The sequence below is a fragment of the Osmerus eperlanus genome, chromosome 12, assembly GCF_963692335.1.
Source record: "Osmerus eperlanus chromosome 12, fOsmEpe2.1, whole genome shotgun sequence".
Taxonomy (NCBI): Eukaryota; Metazoa; Chordata; class Actinopteri; order Osmeriformes; family Osmeridae; genus Osmerus; species Osmerus eperlanus.
Window position 1 is genome coordinate 16035305 of NC_085029.1, and position 22894 is coordinate 16058198.

The 22894-nt window shown below is 49.7% G+C and overlaps 2 protein-coding genes and 1 long non-coding RNA gene across 4 annotated transcripts in view; 2 read left to right on the forward strand and 1 right to left on the reverse strand.

Moving 5' to 3' along the window:
- ift140 (intraflagellar transport 140 homolog (Chlamydomonas)) overlaps nucleotides 1-22828 on the reverse strand; it is a 28482-nt gene extending 5654 nt beyond the window's left edge. The window contains exons 1-20 of one of the 2 annotated variants that reach the window (XM_062474998.1): nucleotides 22689-22828; nucleotides 21895-22058; nucleotides 21472-21693; nucleotides 21200-21321; nucleotides 20916-21058; nucleotides 20511-20686; nucleotides 20261-20352; nucleotides 20052-20158; nucleotides 19780-19919; nucleotides 19106-19309; nucleotides 18895-18967; nucleotides 18395-18486; nucleotides 17980-18107; nucleotides 17728-17845; nucleotides 17375-17496; nucleotides 17148-17280; nucleotides 16229-16360; nucleotides 16013-16048; nucleotides 15408-15658; nucleotides 180-357 (exon numbers count right to left, since the gene is read on the reverse strand). In XM_062474998.1, the coding sequence (XP_062330982.1) occupies nucleotides 180-357; nucleotides 15408-15658; nucleotides 16013-16048; nucleotides 16229-16360; nucleotides 17148-17280; nucleotides 17375-17496; nucleotides 17728-17845; nucleotides 17980-18107; nucleotides 18395-18486; nucleotides 18895-18967; nucleotides 19106-19309; nucleotides 19780-19919; nucleotides 20052-20158; nucleotides 20261-20352; nucleotides 20511-20686; nucleotides 20916-21058; nucleotides 21200-21321; nucleotides 21472-21693; nucleotides 21895-22041 (2616 nt within the window). In that variant the 5' untranslated portion in view covers nucleotides 22042-22058; nucleotides 22689-22828. The remainder of the gene's footprint in view (nucleotides 1-179; nucleotides 358-15407; nucleotides 15659-16012; nucleotides 16049-16228; nucleotides 16361-17147; nucleotides 17281-17374; nucleotides 17497-17727; nucleotides 17846-17979; nucleotides 18108-18394; nucleotides 18487-18894; nucleotides 18968-19105; nucleotides 19310-19779; nucleotides 19920-20051; nucleotides 20159-20260; nucleotides 20353-20510; nucleotides 20687-20915; nucleotides 21059-21199; nucleotides 21322-21471; nucleotides 21694-21894; nucleotides 22059-22688) is intronic. The other variant, XM_062474999.1, reaches the window with a different exon arrangement.
- On the forward strand, nucleotides 1917-10228 carry tmem204 (transmembrane protein 204). The gene is made up of 3 exons (XM_062474933.1): nucleotides 1917-2936; nucleotides 3865-4020; nucleotides 8307-10228. The coding sequence occupies exons 1-3, from the start codon at nucleotides 2666-2668 to the stop codon at nucleotides 8549-8551; spliced, it is 672 nt and encodes a 223-aa protein (XP_062330917.1). The 5' UTR covers nucleotides 1917-2665; the 3' UTR covers nucleotides 8552-10228.
- Nucleotides 11325-11976, forward strand: LOC134030931 (uncharacterized). The gene is made up of 3 exons (XR_009931782.1): nucleotides 11325-11395; nucleotides 11674-11790; nucleotides 11891-11976. It is a non-coding gene; the product is annotated as an uncharacterized LOC134030931 (long non-coding RNA).
- Nucleotides 22829-22894: the final 66 nt, after the last annotated feature.

The window sequence follows — 22894 nt, forward strand, 5'->3', positions numbered from 1 at the left end:
GTGGTGTTGGTGTGATGGTGTTGGTGTGATGTGGTGTTGGTGTGATGTGGTGTTGGTGTGATGTGTTGGTGTGATGTGGTGTTGGTGTGATGGTGTTGGTGTGATGTGGTGTTGGTGTGATGGTGTTGGTGTGATGTGGTGTTGGTGTGATGGTGTTGGTGGTGGGCGGCCATGTTCACCAGCATGCCCAGCTGCACGGCGAGCACTGCCACCCTGGCCTCCAGCTCCGGCTCTGACTCCGCCTCCCGCAGCGCCCGCGCCGCCCTGGCGTTGCCCATGTTCCCCAGGCACACCCGCGCCACGTCCAGGCGCCGGTTCTTCACACACATCCTGGCCATGTTCTCCCACACCGCCTCGCTGCGGAGAGAACAGGACATTAGTTTGTTTTACTCTCAACACTGGCATCTGGTTGGCTCATACTTTAGCTAGGGGATAGATTAGAAACACATTGGATCGAAGAGCTTAGATTTTATGCAATGCATAGGGTACATGAAAAAATCTGCTTGAGAAATGTTGGTAGAAAATAGAAAAACCTTCTCATTCCTATAAGCTGGTTTGGAAATCTCATTTGGATCTAAGAGTTGTTGTATGACAATTGAATTAATTGACCAATGCAAACCGTTTTCTAATGTCTGAGAGAAGGGATAAGTCTTATACTGTGCAGTATAAACAATCAACATCAAACACAATCAGATGCCAACCAAAGTCCTTTGACACAAAAGCACTGATTTAATCACTGCATCAATATGTGTGTGTGTGAGAATCCAGTCTCAAAGCCCAAGGCTGTAGGCCAGCCCTTAGAAGTAGAAGTACACCATGGTAAAGCTCTATCCAACACACACACACACACACATTCCACACCCATCTGGTCTCTATTTGCAAGGCCCTCCCTCCCCTCCGATGCAGATGTGGGATGTTTATTAAAGTTAGGCAACAGGACATTCCCAGAATCTTTAGGGGGCCTGGATCAGGCCAGGGAGAGAAGGCCAAGCAGAGAGACCAGCGTAGCCACTGGCAACCGAAACTAGGCTCTCCACAACCTCAAAGAAAGCAGCCCTGAAAATCCCCACCGTCACAGGCCGACTCCACACAGCCCACATCTTACAGGGAGGCTCACAAAGAGAGAGAGGGGGGGGAGAGAAAGAGAGAGAGAGTGTGTGTGTGTGTAGGGGGGAGGGGGGTCTGAAGAACAGACAGAAAAAGAGACTAAGAACGAAAGAACAAACAGCAGAAAAAAGGGAAGAGAGACATTGCTGTTCCCCCTCTCTTGCCCCTGTTCCCCCCTCTCGCCCCTTTTCCTCTCAGGAAACGCATCCTGTTGCTGGTTGGACTGCAGGGGCCTGTGTGTAACACACACACACCCACCCCCACACACACACGCTGCTGCTTATAGGCTCTCGGAGGAAGAAAAAAGAAAACACTCCCCCCAGTGGGTCTGCTCCCAAGCACAAGCCCTCAGCAAGCAGAGGGAGGAGGGGTGTCTCCTGGCCTGGGACCTGCTGCAGACACAGACCCTCCACTACCAAGCAGAGGGAGGAGGGGTGTCTCCTGGCCTGGGACCTGCTGCAGACACAGACCCTCCACTACCAAGCAGAGGGAGGAGGGGTGTCTCCTGGCCTGGGACCTGCTGCAGACACAGACCCTCCACTACCAAGCTGTCCCCTCCCCACTTCAACTCTGACCCCTGGGACTGAGCTGTGCCAGAGCCGACACTGTTTCCCACAGAGAGAGAGAGAGAGAGAGAGAGGGATAGGGAGGGGAGAGACAGAGAGGGAGGGAGAGAGAGAGGGGAGGGAGAGAGAGAGAGATAGGGAGGGGAGAGACAGAGAGGGAGGGAGAGAGAGAGGGGAGGGAGAGAGAGAGAGAGAGAGAGAGAAGGGAGGGAGGGAGGGAGGGAGGGAGGGAGGGAGAGAGGGGGGAGGGAGGTAGACTACAGCATGTGCAGTAGGAGCTCTTCCAGTTGAGAGAGCGGTTGGTTGGGTTAAGCTCCAGCGAAGCCACCAGTGATCCAGCCCTCAGCAGCACTACCTAGTGGACCCACGCTACCGTCTCCTCCACTCCCCGCCACCCCCCAAGCCACCGAAGGGGAAAGAAAAAAGAGAGTCGAAAAAAGAAAAAGAGCGAAGGGAACGACAAAAAAAACGAAAGACGGAGACGATCTACCCAGAGAAGCTCAACCCCGGCTGCAGAACCAAGCGGAAAAAGAGTGTCGGAGAGGGGGAGCGTCTGACGAGAAGAAGACTGAGAAGACAAGAAGGGAGAGCGGGAGTGATCTAAGAGCGCCAAGCTGCAGCCGGTCCAAGCCAGTGGAATGGACCCAGGTGTCTGTAGGATTAACCCACTCCTGCCCACCGTGCAGTCCGAGGAGGAAGGCTGAGACGACTCCGCTGCCACCATCCGTCCTGAATGAGGATGAACGGAGATGTTCTCTAGCTGAGCCGCAACACACCACCCGTTGGCCCACCCTCTCCCCTGCGCCCAGCGCTGCAACAAGGAGTCAGCCGTCGCCGCTAGCTCAGTGGCCGTGGAGGAGGAGGAGGAGAGACGGTCGCTCCCGACCACGGGCACCGACGGCGCCGTAGCCGGCGAGGAGCAGCGGAGCGCAGGAGGAGGACGGGACGCGGAGGAGGAGAGAGGGGAGGGAGAGGTGGCGGCCGGCCAGCGCATGGCCGTGCAGAGGCTGGTGGTGGCGGCGGTGGCGGTGGCCCTGCTGTCCCTGGTCCTCAACAACGTGGCGGCCTTCACCCCCAGCTGGGTGCTGCAAGCCCTGGAGGACGGACGCAAGCGCAGCGTGGGGCTGTGGAAGATGTGCCCCGCCGGGGGGGAGCGGGGCCGAGAGGACCCCGGGGCGGGGAAGAAGGGCCAGGGACAGTGTGCGGACCTGGGATGGGGCTCCGAGTTCGCAGGCTACCAGGAGTCCCGCACATCGGTGAAACGTAAGTGTGGTGGAGAGGTGGGGTGTGTGTGTAGGCGGAGAGTATCTGTGTGTGTGTGTGTGTGGGTGAGTGTTGGTTTTCAAAGAAATGTATAAATTCACACCGTTGCTGCAATCGAATCAAAACAAAGTTGATACAGTAACCATGCCTAACACAGCTTGAATTGAATGTTTCTGGTATAAACCTGCCCCCCCAGAAAGTCCAAACTGTGAGAAGTCTATGGAAGATGTATAGCGATGACCTAAAACCCACAGAGATGATCTCTTGGCGTGTATGTGATGGATAAATGACAAACCGTTAAGGGTTTGAGCAGGAGGAACCACAGTTTACTGTCTGCTGACAATGATGGATCATTTCCATTAAACCCTACAGGTCACTGTGGGTTAACCAAACAGTGTAACCTGATCTCGAACATCATAGCCCCAACATCATGATGAAATCATGATGAATTGGAGCTTTCAGCAGGCACAGTTGGCCTGCCATGAACCAAAGGATGTTGTTCCAATCATTGGCACCTCTCACCTCAGATATATGATTGTGTGTGTGTGTGTGTGTGTGTGTGTGTGTGTGTATGTGCGTGTAGATACATGTAAAATGTTCTAGCTACAGTTACTGTTTTCTCTCTAAATGATTAGGCTGTATTAAGGGCTAAATATAGGTCCTACATAAAAATAATATTTGAAAGAATGTACAGAACATTATATTAACTTTTTCAATTGGTATAACTTGTTGCATTCTAATTCTAACGAAATCAAGCACTTGTCATATTTGGAACTTCTATCTGAACTCGCTCTCATAGTTCATTCATTAATTTATTGGTCTCTATATACATAGTAGGCCTTCAGTTTGACTTCAGAAGGGTCATGACCTTTGTCAGGTGTTCAGGGTTAAGTCCTAACCCTCCCCCCCCCCCCCCCCCCTCCTGCAGTGCAGTTCGACATGATGCGGGCCTGTAACCTGATGGCCACCGTGGCTCTGACGGCGGGCCAGCTCATCTTCCTGCTGGGCCTGATGGAGCTGCCCTTCATCACCCAGGACTCCCAGTGGTGGGAGGAAGCCATCGCCGCCCTCTTCCAGCTGGCCAGTGAGTACCACCAACACCCCCGTCAGCAGGATCTGTACTCCACAACCGTGTCTCGTCTCCCGTTCCGTAGCTCCCCCTACTCTAGTGGTGTAGTCTGGTGTTGTCCGTACAGCTCTGTTCTGACCAAAACAACACTAGCGCTCGTTACGTCACCAGAGACACGGTGGGTTGTTGTCAACACCAGTTACATCAAGCAAAAGCAGAAAGGTGAGCAGACAGGCTGAATGAAATCACTTTAAAAAGAATGTCAGGTAAGCATTAAGCGAGTGTTTTTGGAATGCAACATCACAACACACAGTTCCTCTCCTACATCCGAAAATTGAAATACTGTTGCCACTGAACAATAAAGAGACCCTCTCCCACCGGGTTCCCACTGAGAGAAAGCAGGCAGAGTTAAGAGACTGGGCCAGGAAAAAGACATGTAAATAAATCCCTGAAAGACCAAACAAATCAAACTCAGAGTAAAAAAGGAAAAAAAAGGAAAACCAGGAAAGGCCTTATCAGTCCAAGACGGAATTGTCTAAGAAAGTAAATTAAAGCTTAGCACCACCAGGAATAGCATTGTTAGTATGAGTGTGTGACTGTTGGCAAGCCAACCCCCCCCCCCTCTCTGCACCTCCCTATCCTTCCTCCTTTATCTATCCCAGTGGGCTGTAGGTCAGGGTGGGCGTGGCCTGTCCCAGTGCCCCTGTTGGGTAGGTGTGGCGTCGTATCTTAGCCGCTCCGCGGCGTGTTGTTTAGGAGGCGTCTGGCGCTGGGCAGCATTGTGGCACGGCCAGGCAAGGACGGGGGGGGGTCCGAGCTAAATTTAGCGACGTGTTCGTCCGTGTTGTCGGACCGGAGCTGCAGCGAGCCAGAGAGCGACTGTCGGGCGCCAGGATATCCCTGCTCAGGACGAGGAAATGCCTGCGACTACCTGTTATGCAAACCCGCGCAAGAGGAAAGACAGGGGGACGTGGGGAGGGGGGGAGGAGGGGGAGCGGACGCAAAAGACAGCTCGACAGGGACTGTGTGTTTGTGTGTGTAGGGAGGGGGGGGGGCTGTGTGTGTGAGTGTCCTGAGTGTGCAGCGTATGAGAGTGTGTGTGTGTCTGTTGGGTGGTCCTCTCGTACACATCACAGTGGGTCGGAGAAGCTGCTGTGCTGGAAGCTGTGTTGGCTTTCATGCCTGTGTTTACAACATCTCCAGGAACAGGGGCAAAGAAAGAGTCCCCTCAGAGAAACAAGATAAAAACCTATCTTCTTCTGCACGCAAAGCCATCCTGGTCAAGGTCTTTTATCTGAAGGTTCTAGATAAAGAGGTCGACCCAAACGATTGATTCACGGTCATACAGTTTATTGAGACCAAGTATGAGCATTAATATATTCATAAATAATAATTATGCGTATGGAATATTAATCTGCCCTGTCAATGTAGGGTGTATTCATTTGATGTAAAAATAGGTCCTTAATATCCTGTTACTCAGTTTTATGTAGATGGTCACCGCACTCAGCTATTTTCATAAACAGACTAAAAATGAACCTAAAACACCCTCCAAACATGTTGACATTAGGTATGAATAGAAACATGACTAATGAGACTGGTACACACCTACTTCCCTGATCTCTAAAAATACGCTGCTCTTTGGAAAAAATGACATATTCCTTTTACCGATATAGCACTCTGGGAATGTCTTACCGTATTTGGTGAAGAACAGCACATGATTATATTTAGGCCCTTTGACAGACACCAGGAAATCTGCACAGGAATATATTATGGTGCACATTGCCAAGCGTGTTTGTCACTGTGGTGAATAAGCCTGAATTTCAAAATTTACAATGTTGATTTTATATTTAAAATAACTATGGCATTTTTCCCAGACAAGTGATAAGCAGTAAGATCCTTGATAACTGAATGTGGAGGAGATTGTAGCTGTGTTTTAAGACTGTAAATGCAAAGACAGCTAGCCAGAGTCTTGGTAGAGAGACAGTCAGTAACGGGCGTAGGCTCAGCTGTCTGCTAGCGAGCTCAGTGATTTTCCAGCACCAGTCCTGCTCTCACTTCATCTATACATAAGAAATTCATTTCCTGAGGATGGGTCATTTCATAGACCTCAATCGCTCCGCAGTTCATCCCTCATAGCTCCCCCGCTGAGCCACTGAATGAGCCTGGGCCCTGAATGAATGGAGTTATTTTTACCCAGCAGCCTCTTTCTCAGGAATGGGCTGTTTTCATTTTCGGACCCTGGCCAAAAAAACCTCGGCTATCACATTCAGACAGTGGAATAACAAAATCCAATTCCATTCAGTGATATGAACACTGGATCCAAGTCTAAGTCTGGATTGTCTCAGTGCTGGAAGTGTCTCTCCTCTCCGACGACTCTGGAATGTCTGGCTCAACAGACAGAGCTTGCTAGGTCATAGGTCACGGATCCAAGGGGGTTGGAGGGACACATTTACACTCCGATGCTTTTAAGTAAGGAGTGAGGGGAGTTTGGAGGATTATGCAGTGGGCGCCGTGCCCAAGTCGTGGCCTTGGGCTATTGTGTCTGTCTCATGCACAACAGGCAATGAGCACTTCCAAGAAGAACAATACAGACTGAAATATGTGCTTGTCCTTGAAGGGAGAGAAAACTAGTCAAAGCACTGGGGCTGAGAAGTCAAGGAATGTGAGCAGAGGGAGCCTCAGGACTGAGCCTGACCGAGCACAGCTGGAGACCGTTACTGATTGGCTGAGACGCTTCAGCGGTCTGGGTATTTTAAAAGATTTAGAGACCATAAAAGGAATGGGAACGGTCTAGGTATGACCTGACCATTATCCGTTATCTCTGCTGTAAAGATAAAGCCGTTTGGGAGGGTTCCAGTGGATTTTCAGGACGTGGTTTGAGACCAGGCGGGTTTACATTGTCTTTTATGAAGGTCAGACTCTCTTGGTGGATAATATGAAAGGTTCACTGAATATGTTAAGCTCAAGCAGGGGGTGTGGAGAGGAGGGAAGGAAGGAAGGATGGAAAGAGGAAGAAGGGGAAGGAAGTTAGAGAGATTAAGCCGTGCCAAAACGATGGTTCACACAGCACACCCAGCCTGGAACCAGGAGAGGGACTGGTCATTCTTAGAAAAGGAGTCAGGCAGGTTAAACTGATGCAGACTGACAGGCTAACACTTGCACGCAACCACAGGACGCAGGCAGGGAGACAGTCAGGGAGACAGGCATGGAGGCAGACAGACAGACACACAGCAAGACAGACAGGGCAGGGAGACAGGCATTTAGGTAGACATACAGACACACAGCAAGACAGACAGGCAGGGAGACAAAGACACTTATTCAGTCAGACAAACACACAAGCTTACATTGTGAACCACAGGCACAAGTAGCACAAACACTGCACCAATTATCTATCACATGAACAATAGACGGCCCCTAACTAATGCTGAGAGGGAAACACACACACACACACAATTTGAAGAACACAGCCAGAGCACTGGCTCTGGTAAGGTAGAGGAAACAAACTGATTCATATCCTACTGGCTCAACATCCCTCCGTTTCTGGGGAGTATTTTTGGTTCCTATACTTCCACCGGTAACCCTGAGAAACGGCTGTGTGACCAGTTTTTTGTTGCTAAACTACTGACCGGCTCCTGATATCATCTTCTGTGAACAGAAGTTTCTCTTGACCAGCAACGATCAATCCATTCTGAGAGATAATGAGTCCTTGAACCAGACGTTATGCTACTGTGGACTGCAAAACAGGATTACAGAGAAAACCAATGATCCTGTCAATCTACTACCCCAAGGCTTGACACAGCAGAACCTCATTTGATTGGCTCTCACATGTTATTTGTGCAGGTAGTTCTGAGAAGCACGGATTAAGTGATATTTATACACAGAGGAACACTTTCATCCTGAGATCTCTGAAGTTCACCCTCAGAGGAAACTCCAGTCAAAGACCCCTCAAGGAGGGCTTTGAACTTCTATCACATCACTGATACAAGAACATCAGCATGGACACGATAGGGGTGGAAACCTTTATATTAAACCCTTTACATATGAAGGACTCTCTAATGAACCCCACCACCTGCTACTGTATCAATAATGAACTACTGAACCACAGCTGAAGTAACTAAACATCGTCGTATTAGTAATGAGTGTATGTAATGAAGATAATGCGTAATTAATTAATGTGTGTAGTTGCAGTTCTGTGGGCGTATGTGAAGCCCTCTGTGACATTGCTCATAAAAAGGGCTGTACAAATGAAATGTGACTCGATTTTGACGATAGCTCCTGTCTCTCTCTGTCTCTCTCACCAGGTTTTGTGCTGGTGATCGGCCTGGTGACCTTCTACAGAATCGGCCCGTACACACATCTCTCTTACTCGTGCTACGTAGACATCGCCGCCTGTCTGCTGGCCACCCTGGCGGCGGCGATGCTCATCTGGAACATCCTGCACCGCCGAGACGACTGCCTCACGCCCCGGGTCATCGTCATCAGTCGCTCTCTAGCGGCGCCCTTCCACGCCCGGCGCGACAACGACTACGTGGAATCACCCTGCTGAGGTGTGGTCCTTGAACACACACACCGCTGAGGTGTGGTCCTTGAACACACACACGCTTCACAGGCCAGAGAAAACGGACTATGCTCTGAGCTGTGCACACAATTTCATTCCTAAATATCTGGAAGCAGGGACGCTGCTAAAAAAAGTTGGACCCCATGAAGAGATTCCATTTTGGTTCCCCCTCCCTCCCCATTTTGGTTGTCAGTTTTTTCCTTCAAGTTCACCCCCCCCACCACCCCTGACACTGGGGCTGTGGGTAGTCAGTCAGGCCCACTTCGACGCCCCTGTCTGGAAGTGTGGAGGAAAGGACCCCTCTGCAGCTCTACTGGTGCTGGACTGTAATCTGGTGCTGGACTGTAATCTGGTGCTGGACTGTAGTCTGGTGCTGGACTGTAATCTGGTGCTGGACTGTAATCTGGTGCTGGACTGTAGTCTGGTGCTGGACTGTAGTCTGGTGCTGGACTGTAATCTGGTTCTGGACTGTAATCTGGTGCTGGACTGTAGTCTGGTGCTGGACTGTAGTCTGGTGCTGGACTGTAATCTGGTGCTGGACTGTAGTCTGGTGCTGGACTGTAGTCTGGTGCTGGACTGTAATCTGGTGCTGGACTGTAATCTGGTGCTGGACTGTATTCTGGTGCTGGACTGTAATCTGGTGCTGGACTGTAGTCTGGTGCTGGGCAGATCACCTTCTCCCTTCCCTCCATCACAAACCACGCCTCACAGATCTCCTCTGCTTTTGTCTGCTTATTTGAACAGACGTTGTGGACATCCCGTTGTTTTGTTTCCCGTTATGTACAAACGGAATCCAATCCATACAGCAAACATACATCTCCGAGATGACAAAACAGTTATGTATCAATCAAAACATAGGATGTGGTGAATTTATTGTTTGGGTAAACATGTTAGTCACTGAAGCTGAGATGTGATGAATGTTTGTTTGACCTGGAATCTTGACTGGCATTTCCTGTATGTCTGAAACGCCCCTTCTAAGGAAAAGATCAAGCTGGATCTTGACATGTTTTTGTTATATGTGCACTTACGTAATGACACATACTTCCTGCAAATTGTTTATCTATATTATTATTATAAATATTAAAAGCGACCTTAGAGTTATAACCTGAGATAGCATCGACTTGAAAAATGAGTTAACCCCATCCTGCAGTATCCACACAAACACTGTCTAACGTAGTATTCTCAAACTGACCTGGGTGATTTGGCACAAATTCAGTAATCCTTGTTTACTATTCAAACCACAAAAGCTTGATAACAATGTGACACGTTCTGAAAAGTTAGGAATATATTAACTACTCATATTAAAACCACTTCACATGCTCAGTGCTTAGTCCAATACGCCTGTTTTCGACTAGGTTTGCTCAAAATGGCAGTGCAGCTTGTTGAACAGTGGTAGTAATTACAACAATTACCTTGAACCTTTATGCTCATTTATGTAGTGATGCTTTCCTTTTGGTAATCTGCTCGCTTGTGGTACATGTACTGAAGTTAATGTCATACAATTGTATGGTAGTGTTGCTGTTATATTGTTATCATATTACACCGCTGATAGAAAAGTGTGACAGTCACTTTTTTATAAACAAATGGAGGGTGTGCATGAAGGAACAGATGACTGACACCAAAACAATAAATGTATGGATACGCATCCAGATATATTGGACACTGTGTGTGGTGTGGGTGTGATTTACTTTGTGCTTTGACTTGCTGCGTATAACATGAATTGAACAGAATCCAATCCATTATTATGCAATGCTGAGATTTGTTGTTTTTTGTCATTGTAGTCGCAGTGCTCGATTAGAAAAACAAATCAGATTCTAGATTCATGTTCAAGTTGATTGGTTTCCACGGCAACGTAGCTCTAACTGCAACATTGAAACCAAAACACTGTCAAGTACTCAACACCTTCCACCAAACCTTAAGTACTGAGTTTAGGACCCTGCGGCAAAAACCACCTCCTCACTGAAAAGCCACAAGCCATCATTCCTACAGCCGATATCATCCAATAAGATTGATTCTTTTAAACTGGGCTGGTATATTCTGGTACCAACTACTGGTAGTTTTAAGATGTCCCTGTCTTGTGCTGGTGCAGTTGTTCTTCCTACTATGGGCTTGCGCCCCAGACCCTGTGGGCCACCTGGTCTGGGTGACCCAGTGACAGCTTCTACCTCTGTCCCTGATGTGACTGACCCCCTGGTCCTGACTCACTACAACCTGCACCTGAGGATCCATGCCCTGGTGAGACATACCGTACGGCTCGACACTTCTGCTTCCACTAATGCCTCAGTACTAACCCATGCGGAAAAGTATGACTTAAATTATACCTACAAAGTATAACTACAAACATACTAACATATGAATACAAATTGTCTTTTAATGATGTAGGAAAAAATTATGATAATAAAAAATAATAATCGAATGGAAATGCTAAGACTCAGCAGTAGTTTTCCATGTCAGACTGGGTAGATGTTTTAAATGCTTAGTCACTGCACTCTGCGGTCTTGCAACCCACGCAGGAGACAGAAAACGCAGAACTGAGGAAGAAACGCGACCGGCTCCACATGAAGGTACACAACCGTCCTAAAGACCCGTTCACACCGAGGACGATAACGACAACTATAGCTATAAAGATATCGTTTTAAGAATCTATATTTAAAACAATAGCAGAGTCCACACCACAACAATAACGACAACTATATAGCGGAACAATATCGTTGGGGATCACTTTCAAAATCAAGCCCTGCCTCTGCTCCCCAGGTGCAGAGGGAGGAGAGGGCCCTGCAGAGGGCAGAAGAGTGGGTCGTGGTGAATGAAAATAACCTTCCCAGGCTGGAGGTACAGGCTTGTGGTCTCCACACACTCACTGATTGGTTGAGTTACTAATCGTGGATGTCTTAGATTTTTTCTTCTTCTTACATTTACATTTAGTAGACGCTCTTATCCAGAGCGACTTACAGTAAGTACAGGGACATTCCCCCGAGTCAAGTAGGGTGAAGTGCCTTGCCCAAGGACACAACGGCAACCTTCTGATTACTAGCCCGATTCTCTAACCGCTCAGCCACCTGACTCCTCTTCTTCAAGTATTCCGTTTCTCTCTCTCTCCGTTCTAAAAGAGCGTTCTCTTAGCTGAGGAGGCCAAACTAGACCGATGCACTGCCTCCCTCTTGCAGGTCATGGAAGAGATGAAGGAGTTTCAGTCAAAGGGAGACACACTGTTTGAGGAGACCCAGGTAAGCGCGTCGACTGACAAACATCCTAACTCTGAATGCAGTGTTTAGACGAGCACCGTGGCCAGTAGCCTCGGGTTGTGACTATGCTCTGTGATGCCAGAGGCTACGAGCCACCCTGGAGGGCAGGCACCAGGAGGAGGTGTGTCAGGAGGAGGAGGTGTACCAGGAGGAGGAGGTGCACCAGGAGGAGGTGTGTCAGGAGGAGGTGTACCAGGAGGAGGAGGTGCACCAGGAGGAGGTGTACCAGAAGGAGGAGGTGTGTCAGGAGGAGGAGGTGTACCAGGAGGAGGAGGTGCACCAGGAGGAGGTGTACCAGGAGGAGGAGGTGTGTCAGGAGGAGGAGGTGTACCAGGAGGAGGTGTACCAGGAGGAGGAGGTGTACCAGGAGGAGGAGGTGCACCAGGAGGAGGTGTCTCTGTTCCGCAGAACAGAGACAAGAGGGCAGAGAAGAAGACACCCAGATGCCTGTCTGCATTGAGGAGATGGAAATGGCCATAGTTTTACCATTCATATTCTGTGTACACGTTATTTATAAAAGACAGTTTTTCCTCTCAGTTCGTTGATCTCTTGTAAACAGCCACTCAGGTAATATTCCAGTCTGGGTTTGTAGACTAGTTACCTGGAGTTCCAGCCTATCCAGAGAGGCCAAGAATGATGTAAAAGTATTGTAGCCTTACTGATTCCGGAAAGTTTTTTTTTCATTTTGAGGGCTGTGCTAATAGTTAATGAGCATTTTCTTAGGATGACAATGAGGTAAATTATAATTTTGTTTGGCTACAAAACGTATTAATTAGTAAAGGTTATTAATACAGAACAGGACTTGACAGCAGCAGCGCTGTATTCAGTACAAGTGACCGCTGACATGCACAACATACTCGAGGCTGCAGCCCTGGAAACTTTCAGAAGTGTTTTGTCTGACTGGGAAATGGAAAAGATGAAGTATTATCCTTTTAAATAGAAGGGCTGATGGCAAAGTAACATTTGCAAGTGAAGGTTTGCATTCATTCAGACAGATAACCCTGTTGCGTGTCGCCTTATGTCAAGGACAGCATGAATGAGAGGAAATAGCACTGGAGGTCTGGACTGAGGAGAGACATCCCACATGGTATCTGACATACCGCTTCAGGAGAAACAGAGGAGAGAAAAAGAGAGAACCGAGAGAGAGAGAACATATAGAGAGAGCAGTGTTTCCCCTACCATTATATTAGGGGGGCGCCCTGCCCCCCCAACGGCACCCCCCGCCCCCCCTGGAAAGTCAAGTAAAAAATGTTTTAATATATATATAGCACCCGATCACAAAATAAGTCATTTAAGGTTACCTTTCCTATAAAACAGGTCTATAGCTTGCTCTTTTATTAAACAAACTAAATGGCCTTATGTTATTTATCTTATTTACACGACGGCATGTCATTTCTGTCTCTACATGTTCGCCGTCCCGTCCCCGCCGACCCCCGCCGACCCCCCCCCAACCGCCGACGCCCCCCCCCCCCCCAAAGCTGTAAATCTAGGGCAAACACTGGAGAGAACTATGATATATAACACTTTGCTATGAATAAAGAGAGAATATGAGAGTTGCCTGGGTTACTCTGTGTAGTTAATAGTTCTCCGTGCGAGGCTGTGTCAGTCTGGGCTGTGCAGAGGCTGTGTCAGTCTGGGCTGTGCAGAGGCTGTGTCAGTCTGGGCTGTGCAGAGGCTGTGTCAGTCTGGGCTGTGCAGAGGCTGTGTCAGTCTGGGCTGTGCAGAGGCTGTGTCAGTCTGGGCTGTGCAGAGGCTGTGTCAGTCTGGGCTGTGCACGGGAGAGCTGATGCTGGTGTGACACACAACAGGAAGTGCATCATCCTGTAGGCAGGGATAAACGGGAATCGAACACAATGCCTCCAGGCTTCTATCCTTTTGACGAAAAGAATCAGCTGTAAAAATAGCTGTCAATGAGGAACTTGCTAAAGCTGTCATCACACCTATTAAGCTCTGAAGCATATCCGCTCAATGGGATTCAGTATTTTCAAGGGATGTGCTATTCTGACATTTTTTGGTTTGTTTTGTTTTATTTAAAGACGCATTTGCGCAAGTTGATACGTGCACTTTGTAACCCAGCAGCAGGGGGAGTTTAGAGACTTAGTCCCTAAACTCCCGTATAAGGGTCCGGTAGTGTGACATGGAGGAGGACTCACTGAGGTGAGCCTCTCTGTCACATACACACATCCTCAGTACAGTCATTCACATTTGATACCATCAGCCTGCATGGGACACCGGAACATCCCCTGTTTGACCTTCTGTTTGGTTGAATGGCTCTCCTATTTAGAGCAAACAGACAGAGGGGATTTATGTCTGTGCCCCAGCGTGTTTAGATAGGCACATCCCCTCAGGACGATGTAGGCTACAGTACAACACACACACACACAGTGTGTGTCCTGTGTTTAAAAGTTCACTTAACATAAACAGACAACGTTATTTCTGTGGGGTGTGATCATGTCACAGCAAAGCCAGCACTACACACTTCATCCGCCTCATAAATAGGGAGTCAGATGGCTGAGCGGTGAGGGAATCGGGCTAGTAATCTGAAGGTTGCCAGTTCAATTCCCGGTCATGCCAACTGACGTTGTGTCCTTGGGCAAGGCACTTCACCCTACTTGCCTCGGGAGAATGTCCCTGTACTTACTGTAAGTCGCTCTGGATAAGAGCGTCTGCTAAATGACTAAATGTAAATATGTTCAAAAAAAACTAAAACCGCAACACTAACTGCATATTTCCACTTGAGCATCCAACTGCCTTATCCTTAACAGACAAGGGCTCAACCTCAGTAAAGAAAAAGTAATGGAGCTCAGATATCCGTGTTCCGAGCGAGTTCTGAGAAAACGGCTCAGAGTTCCAAGACTCATAACTGAGTGGAACGTGGAGGGTCGGTGGAACGTTCTGACCGTGGGTGGAGGGTCGGGCCTGACCTCCTTATCCCTCGCCACCTACACAGGCCTTGGCGTGGAGTGATGCGAGAGCCTGATCAAAAGAGCGAGGGTCAACAATGGCCGCTGTCCACGTCAGACTGCCCTCAGACCTGCCACCAGGGTCTCCTGTTACAAACCCTCCGAGGGAGTCGGCCAGGAGTCAAGGACGGACTAACAATACCATCCCTGAAGTCTTTCCTGAGCCTGGGACGCCCTCTCAGGCTTTTAACTGGCCCCTGGTGAGTACCACCGGAGCAGGAAGTGATGACAGAAAACAGAGGAAGTGGCGACGGCATAGCAGCCTGCATGCCATCCTGCACGTCTCATCCCGCACTCTGATTGGACACTCAGAGTTACGCACGCGCTCAGTCACGCTAGCGGTGATGGATAGCATTCCTGTACACTGCTAGGGATGGGCTATCCCGAGGCACACACGAACGATGTGAAACACAGACACACGAGCACACACACACCCACAAGCACACACACACAAGCACACACACACGAGCACACAGTTCTACAAGTGGATCCAGAAACTAGCACAAATACAGCCCATGTGTTTACCAACAGGCTCAAGTAAAACTATAGGTTCTAGGGTGTACCGTTGTCGAGCAACTGTTGCTGTATGTCAAGGCCGGGGTAAACTGCAAAGGCAAACAAAACAAAAAGTGATACCTTTTGATGAGCTTGATGGATTTGAAGGCCTCATCCATGTCCCCGATGGTCAGGTAGAAGCTGAAGCTGAGCATGGCGTCGCGGGTGGCCTTCTCACAGCCCTCCAGGCCCACAAAGTCCCGGAGGGCTCGTCTGGACACCATGTGGGGGGCCTGGGGGGCCGGGGGGGTCAGGGCCTGGGCCTGGGCTGGGGAGGTGGAGGAGGGGGGCGAGGAAGGGACTTCCTGCACCTCTGGATCTCTCTCACCAGGCTGGGGGGAGGGGGGTCAAACCAGGGTTAGTCTCTCAGTGCCATCAGCTAACATGACCATCAGACTCAGGGCCTGTCGTGGGGAGAGCTGAGGTTCAGAGGTACACAAAGCAGCACAAGCATGGGAGAAGCCATCTAAGAGAGAGGACTGGCCCTAAGGAGATACAGGGTGCCTAGCTTACAGGCTGCATCTCAATCCTGTGTTATCGCTTCCTAACTGGGGGTAGACTGTACTGTATCCTCCTAACCCCCTAGGAGGGTTCTATTAGGACGACAGCATCATCCGCAGGCCTGCTGATGATGTCACTGGCAGGGCAGGGTATAGCTGGCTCGGCGCTGGGCTAAGACGACCTACCTCCGGTAGAAAGACAGCACCCCTCCGAAACAACAGCTTCACAGACGGTGTGATTGGAGACCAAGCACACAGATAATGCGCGTGACATGAAATTAATTTTGCACAATGTTGAAAAAAAAAAAAAAAAGGTCAAAATATGAACGTGGCCTCTGATATACTATGAGAGGGAGGCCCTAACCCGGACGAGGTGATGACCTCACAACCCGCCTGGCCTACCTTGCATGTGAAGTAGTAGTAGGGCACGTCCAGGGCCAGCAGGGCCTGCAGGCTGGCAGACCTGGGGAAGGAGTCCTGCAGGAGGAGCCCATGTTCCTGGGTGCAGAAGAGCGTCACCACCAGCACATCCACCTGGGAGGAGAGAGAGAGAGAGAGAGAGAGAGAGAGAGAGAGAGAGAGAGAGAGAGAGAGAGAGAGAGAGAGAGAGAGAGAGAGAGAGAGAGAGAGAGAGAGAGAGAGAGAGAGAGAGAGAGAGAGAGAGAGAGAGAGAGAGAGAGAGAGAGAGAGAGAGAGAGAGAGAGAGAGAGAGAGGGGGGATGACATCATGATAGGCCTTCCCTCAGATCCAACATCTGTCTGGATCTTCACCCCCACGTGTCACACTACTAGGGACAGGGTTTCCCGCAGAAAATGTGTTAGTTAAGGTGGTAGGGTGAGGTCTGGTGGTTACATTCAATGCTTTAAATGTCCACCTTAACATGTACAGATATATTTTGTGTGTCTGTTTTATGAAATGGATATCAGTTTTATTAATCTGTTTTTGTTCTGTTGTTGTTTATGCTGCTATTTAACAATCAACCCCTTATGTTTTTATTTTTATTTTTATGGGTCACAGACACTCGTCCATTCAAAAAGTGTATCTTGTCGGTTAACGGTTAATGGTCGCTAACGAGCGTCGGTTATCGGCCAATAATTTTTTTTCGAAAATGAGCATCCCTACAAGCAGCTTGTCAGAATGAGAGGGAGCCCGCCACAGACATCTGTCTGGAGCTGAAGCGGTGGCTGTAGGCCCTACCTCGTCTGTGTCGTCATGGCGAGAGGAGCTGTAGGCCCTACCTCGTCTGTGTCGTCATGGCGAGAGGAGCTGTAGGCCCTACCTCGTCTGTGTCGTCATGGCGAGAGGAGCTGTAGGCCCTACCTCGTCTGTGTCGTCATGGCGAGAGGAGCTGTTCACAGGAGCCGTCTCACACACAAACAGGCGGGGCTCGCTCTCGTCCCAGCAGTGAGTCACGGGACACCGGCCACTCAGCTCCGAGGCCTGGGAGTGATGTCTGGAACACAACCCCAACAGGAATTACACACGCTTTCCCACACGTACACACACACACACACACACACACACACACACACACCGCAGGGAAGTACCTCTCCATGTCTTCAGCCAGGGAGATCCCACTTGGTGGCCTGCCAGTGAAAAAGTCAAAGTATGTGACAGTGTCCATCTCCACGTCATAGAAGTACACCTTGTTGTCTGGTCTCCCATTCACCTAAAGGGGAAAAGATGGAATTATAACAAACAGGTGAGCCTACAAAACGTGTTAAGATTAGAATTACAATCCAAGAGTCACTTTTAACTTCCCTGAGAGAACAGTCGAATAAGCTAAGTGTCTGTCTGTGTGTGTGTGTGTGTGTGTGTGTGTGTGTGTGTGTGTGTGTGTGTGTGTGTGTGTGTAAGTGTGTGTGTGCGTGTAGTTATGTCAGTGTGATCATCCACCTACCTGTGTGACTAGAATGCTGACTTGGTTGCCGTTGGCGTTACACTTGACGGAGCGCAGTGCCCCCAGGTTGGGGATCTGCTCCCCCAGGTTCTTGGCACTGCAGTGAGCCTTCGCTTCCCTGCGGAGACACGGAAATCAACAGATCTGAAAGAAGCAGCCTTGTTAAGTACGGCAGGAGCCGGGTTAGCTGTGACTGCGCCATGTGTAACCATGTGTGGCTTCAGTAAAGCTGTTATCCGGAGTTTGACTGACCTGCGGGTCAGATCGAAGACTTTGATGTGGGCGGTGTCCGTGCCAACCACCAGGTAGGCCTGGCACACACTGAGCAGGACAGGGTTGCCCTCCGCCTCAGAGAAAGCCAACAGCTGCTTGACTGTTCCCTGGGCAGCAGGCAAGAAGTAGACAGGTATTAGAAACAAGACTTCACCTGGGTGGAAAAATATCTGTGCGTGTGTGTGTGTAAGTAATCCCACAAACCAATCATGTGACATTGTGGTACTGACCAGGCAGGCTACCTTACCACATACCTGCGTGTGTGTGTGTGTTAGTGTGTGTGTGTGCATTCATGTCTACAAACAGTGTGAGTGAGCGTGCATGTGTCTCTGTGTGTAGGAGTGGGGGGGGGGACAGTGAAGGCTGGGTGGAGGACTCCAGGAGGGGTACTGACCTGAGGGGTGCGGACCTGCACCCTGTTGGGCTCCACAGAGTAGATGTTCTCATCGTGCACGGCCAAGACCTGGGACTCACACTGGAAAGACCCTGGTGGAGGTGGAGGTGTGAGGGGGGAAGGATGGGAGGAGGGTAAGACTCAGGCGTAGACCGCAGGACAGAACACCAGCCTCTGGTTTGGGTGAGTGTCGCCCAGCGAGGGGGTGTCTCCTCTGCTAGGTTTGTCACCTGTGCTAGGTGCGTCTCATGTGCTAGGTGTGCTAGGTGTGTCTCCTGTGCTTGGTGTGTCACCTGTGCTAGGTGTGCTAGGTGTGTCTCCTGTGCTTGGTGTGTCTCCTGTGCTGGGTGTGTCACCTGTGCTAGGTGTGTCACCTGTGCTAGGTGTGCTAGGTGTGTCTCCTGTGCTGGGTGTGTCACCTGTGCTAGGTGTGTCACCTGTGCTAGGTGTGTCACCTGTGCTAGGTGTGCTAGGTGTGTCTCCTGTGCTGGGTGTGTCACCTGTGTTGCGCAGGACATCTCCGGCCATCTCGTGGACGGTCACCTGTTTCCCGTTCCACACGGTGACGGCGTTCTGAGGACGAGGCGATCACACACACACCACACACACACACACAACCATGTCCGTTAGAACCACACACGCATGCACGCGTGACGCTACGACGGCCCAAAGCCTTGCTACGGCGAACGCCGGGGGGGGAGCCCCGGTTACCTTGGTGACGCAGACGCCCCTGATGTGCATGTCTGAGCGCAGGGTGAGCTGTGTGGTCGTGCTGAACAGGGTCAGGCTGAGCTGGGACGGGGTGAGCTGCACCGCCGCCACCTGCTGGCTGAAGTGGGCCGACATCACATGTTCACACAGGATCTGAACTGAGCTCTCACTGCTGGCAGCCAGCAAGCTCAGGCTGGAACCCCACTGGAGACACACACACACACATTTACATTTTACATTTAGCAGACGCTCTTATCCAGAGCGACTTACAGTAAGTACAGGGACATTCCCCCGAGGCAAGTAGGGTGAAGTGCCTTGCCCAAGGACACAACGTCATTTTGCACTGCCGGGAATCTAACTGGCAACCTTCAGATTACTAGATTACTAGCCCGATTCTCTAACCGCTCAGCCACCTGACTCCCTTCACACACACATTTTATTTGTTAAATGCAGTGACACCGAGCTGAATTGTCAAATTCCCCAAAGGAACAATAAAGTATATTGTACATGTCACAAGGTGTGCTTTGCTGTGGGGTGTACTTGTAGTTTGGTAAGGCCTATCTTGATGAGTCACATGTAGCACGGTGTGCTTTGCAGTGGGGTGTACTTGTAGTTTGGTAAGGCCTTTCTTGATGAGTCACATGTAGCATGGTGTGCCTTGCAGTGGGGCGTACCTGCAGCTGGCTGATGCTGCCCTCCAGCTCAGTGGGCGTCTGCAGTTTCCACTGGGTCCTGCTGTCGTTCCGTGCATTGGGCTGGACCAGCATCTTCCACAGAGCAATACGCCCACGGTTTGTGCCTGCAGCTAGGATCTCTGGGACAACCAGCACAGAACAATCACGATCCAATCACGATCCTTCCCATATCCAGAGTGATCCATTGAACGTTTGGTAACACATGAATACCCTGATGCAGCATCAGGAGACATCAGCAGTATTGACGGTACCTTTGCCTGGACAGTAGGAGACACAGTTGAGCAGCTCTCCTTTCTCAAAGCCCAGACGTTCATCCAGAGAGAGGACGTAGTTATCATCCCTCTCCAGGTCCCAAAGCCTGCCAGGTCACATACACAGAAGGTCAACTGCATTGTCCTTATGTGTCCTGTTGTGTGGGACTGTATATTTATGTGTGTGTGTGTGTGTGTGTGTGTCTGACCTGATTGTCTGCTCTCCTGTTGCTGTGATAAGCAGTCCATTGTCTGTCCAGACGATGTCTGTGGTTTGACCACTTTTTCCACTTAGCTTGACCTGTTCACAGAAACACACACACATCTGTGAATAACAGTATAATGCCTGTTAGACAAGCAATACCCAATAAACAGTATTAGATAAAGGCAATAGTTGAATGGGTTGATGATTTATTCACATAATCGTATGAAGAATTCATGGCGGCAGTGAAGCAGTACCTTCATCAGCTCTTGGGCTCCCCCCTCAGGTCCCAGAGTGTACTGCGACAGCATCAGTGTCTCCGTGACAACCCCCAGAACATCCCTCCTCTCCAAATAGAAGAGCTTCTGGATGGAACCTTCCACACTGAGGACAGAGCTGCTCCGGCCTCGCTCGTCCACACAGTGCACCTTGCCTGGGGAACGCCAGGAAACACAGTCACATGGGGTTAGCACAGTTAACATCAAGCCCACCCTCACATCTTTTAACAAAACAGCAGGAAACACAGGAGTGAAATATCTCTTTCACACCACACAGACGCGTAAACACACACTCGAATACTGACACACACACACAGACACACACAGACACACACACAGACTTTGAGGGTGTCTCTCAATAACATATATCTGATCTAATCTAACCATCGGCCGTGCTGACGTAGAACAGCAGTCCCTCCTGGGGGCCCATCTTGAGGGGGACCCCCTTCCCAGCCTTCCTCCAGGTGAACATGTCCAGAGCACTCTCATCCCCGCTCACCGCCGCTCTCGCCATCATCGCCACATCCCTGCCGCCACACACACACACATCAGCGTGACACTACTGCCTCTGCTGCAGGGGGAGCGGGCTGGAGAGGGTTAGGCAGACTGTAGTTAGCTTGAGGGTTCTGGAAGTCAATGAGGAGTTCTGGTGGGTTCTTGTTACTCACTCTCCTGGTGGAGCTGGTCTGAAGATGCAGTAGGTTAAAGGTTTGCTGTATTCGTGCTTCACAAAATGACCTCCCTGCAGTCGTCCTCTGGCGTCCATCTTCCAGACCGCTAGAACTCCCATCTGTGGACGTAACCAGTGACTTGTGTGTGAGAAGTGTGTGTGTGTGTGTGTGTGTGTGTGTGTGAGAGTGTGTGTATGTGTGTGCGTGAGAGTGCATGTGTGTGTGTGAGAGTGTGTGTACGTTTCTACAGCGTTCCTCCTCACACCCACCTGATCCCCAGTGACCAGGCGACTGCCAGAGCTGCTCCACTCCAGCAGGGTGATGCAGGCGGTGTGTGTGGTGGGCAGGGACGTCTGCTCCCCTGAGGGGTGAGGCAGCAGCAGCACCTCGCCCGTCTCCCAGCCCAGCGCCAGCACAGGCTTGGTGGGGTGCCAGGCCAGCACCGTGGGCTGAAAGGGACGGTCCACATGGCAGCTGCTCACACACTCCCCCTGGATGAACAAAGCAAACCGGGAATCATCACTGGAGACATTAAACAGGTATAATAGTAATACTTTTAAATATATATATTTCTATAAAAGTTTTACTGTTATCTGTTAATTATTATTATAACATTTTAGTCTTTATACATTGAATATGAACACATCTATCCTTCTTAAGTGAGCTAGTGTTTTCCGAGGAGGTTCGCCCACCTGTTGAAGATAGAGGTCTATGTTACCTCCGGTGGTGGGGCTGTTGGATGCCACAGCCAGTACAGGCTGGGTGGAGTGCCATGCTACCTGGGAAGGGGCCCCGCTAGACTCAGGGGCCTCAATACGGTGATCAAAGTACACCGCCATGTCCCGGCTGCCCTGCTCTGTGGAGCAGAAGGATGAGGATGATAGAGATCATGAAAGATAAGGAGCAAGCAATATATTATTGTTGACCAAAATAAAGATAGAATTACAATTTTGTTTGTTTGATAGAACATGTAGAGCATGGACTTTAAACTTAACGTGATTATGTACAGATCTGACTTTTCGTTACATGTTCAGATTTGGGACTGAGAAGTAAGCCTGGCAAATATACAAACAGAAGACGAGCTGTAACCCATCCTTATTAGCGTGCTTGGAAGTAGAAAAAATAGCTAGTGCCATCTACTGTACCTGTCTCCCATTGCTAAGTGGGTAACCAACTTGATAGCAATGTTACATGATAGCTTGATATTACAACTAGGTTAAGTATAACATATGTATTCCCATTTTGTGGCCCATTCTGTAAACGTGCGTGAAACCATACAACCACACATGCAGTAAGCAATGGTAGTACATCAGTACCCCCAAAAATCAGCTAACTAGCTAATCAAGCTCGCTCTTGCCTTGTGCTAACTGCTAATCCAGTTGATGCTACCAGTGTGTGCAGAGGCCTGTGTGGAAAAAGCTCAGCTAGCTAGCGTATAAAGGTTTTGCTAAGCTTATGTTGTATTATGTTCGGAATAAGGAATTACCTGAAGAGCTTCCTAAATGCTGCAGTCGTAAACCTGATAAATACTCCTGACAGCATAGGATTGTTACAGTTGAAATCGCTATCTAGTCTAGTATTGTGTTTGGTACCTCTTGCTCTGTGCGGGTGGAACTTAAGCGTCCCTTCCAGTTACCCCGACAACGTCGCGAAGACTCGAGAGGAGGAGTAACGGAAATCACCGAGTGCAGA

What these genes read in the sequence shown, in the direction of transcription:
- tmem204 (XM_062474933.1), top strand. Translation starts at nt 2,666, where the DNA reads ATGGCCGTGCAGAGGCTGGTGGTGGCGGCGGTGGCGGTGGCCCTGCTG. An exon ending in GTCCCGCACATCGGTGAAAC is followed by an intron (nt 2,937 to 3,864) that starts GTAAGTGTGGTG and finishes CCCCTCCTGCAG; the next exon opens with TGCAGTTCGACATGATGCGG. An exon ending in CGCCCTCTTCCAGCTGGCCA is followed by an intron (nt 4,021 to 8,306) that starts GTGAGTACCACC and finishes CTCTCTCACCAG; the next exon opens with GTTTTGTGCTGGTGATCGGC.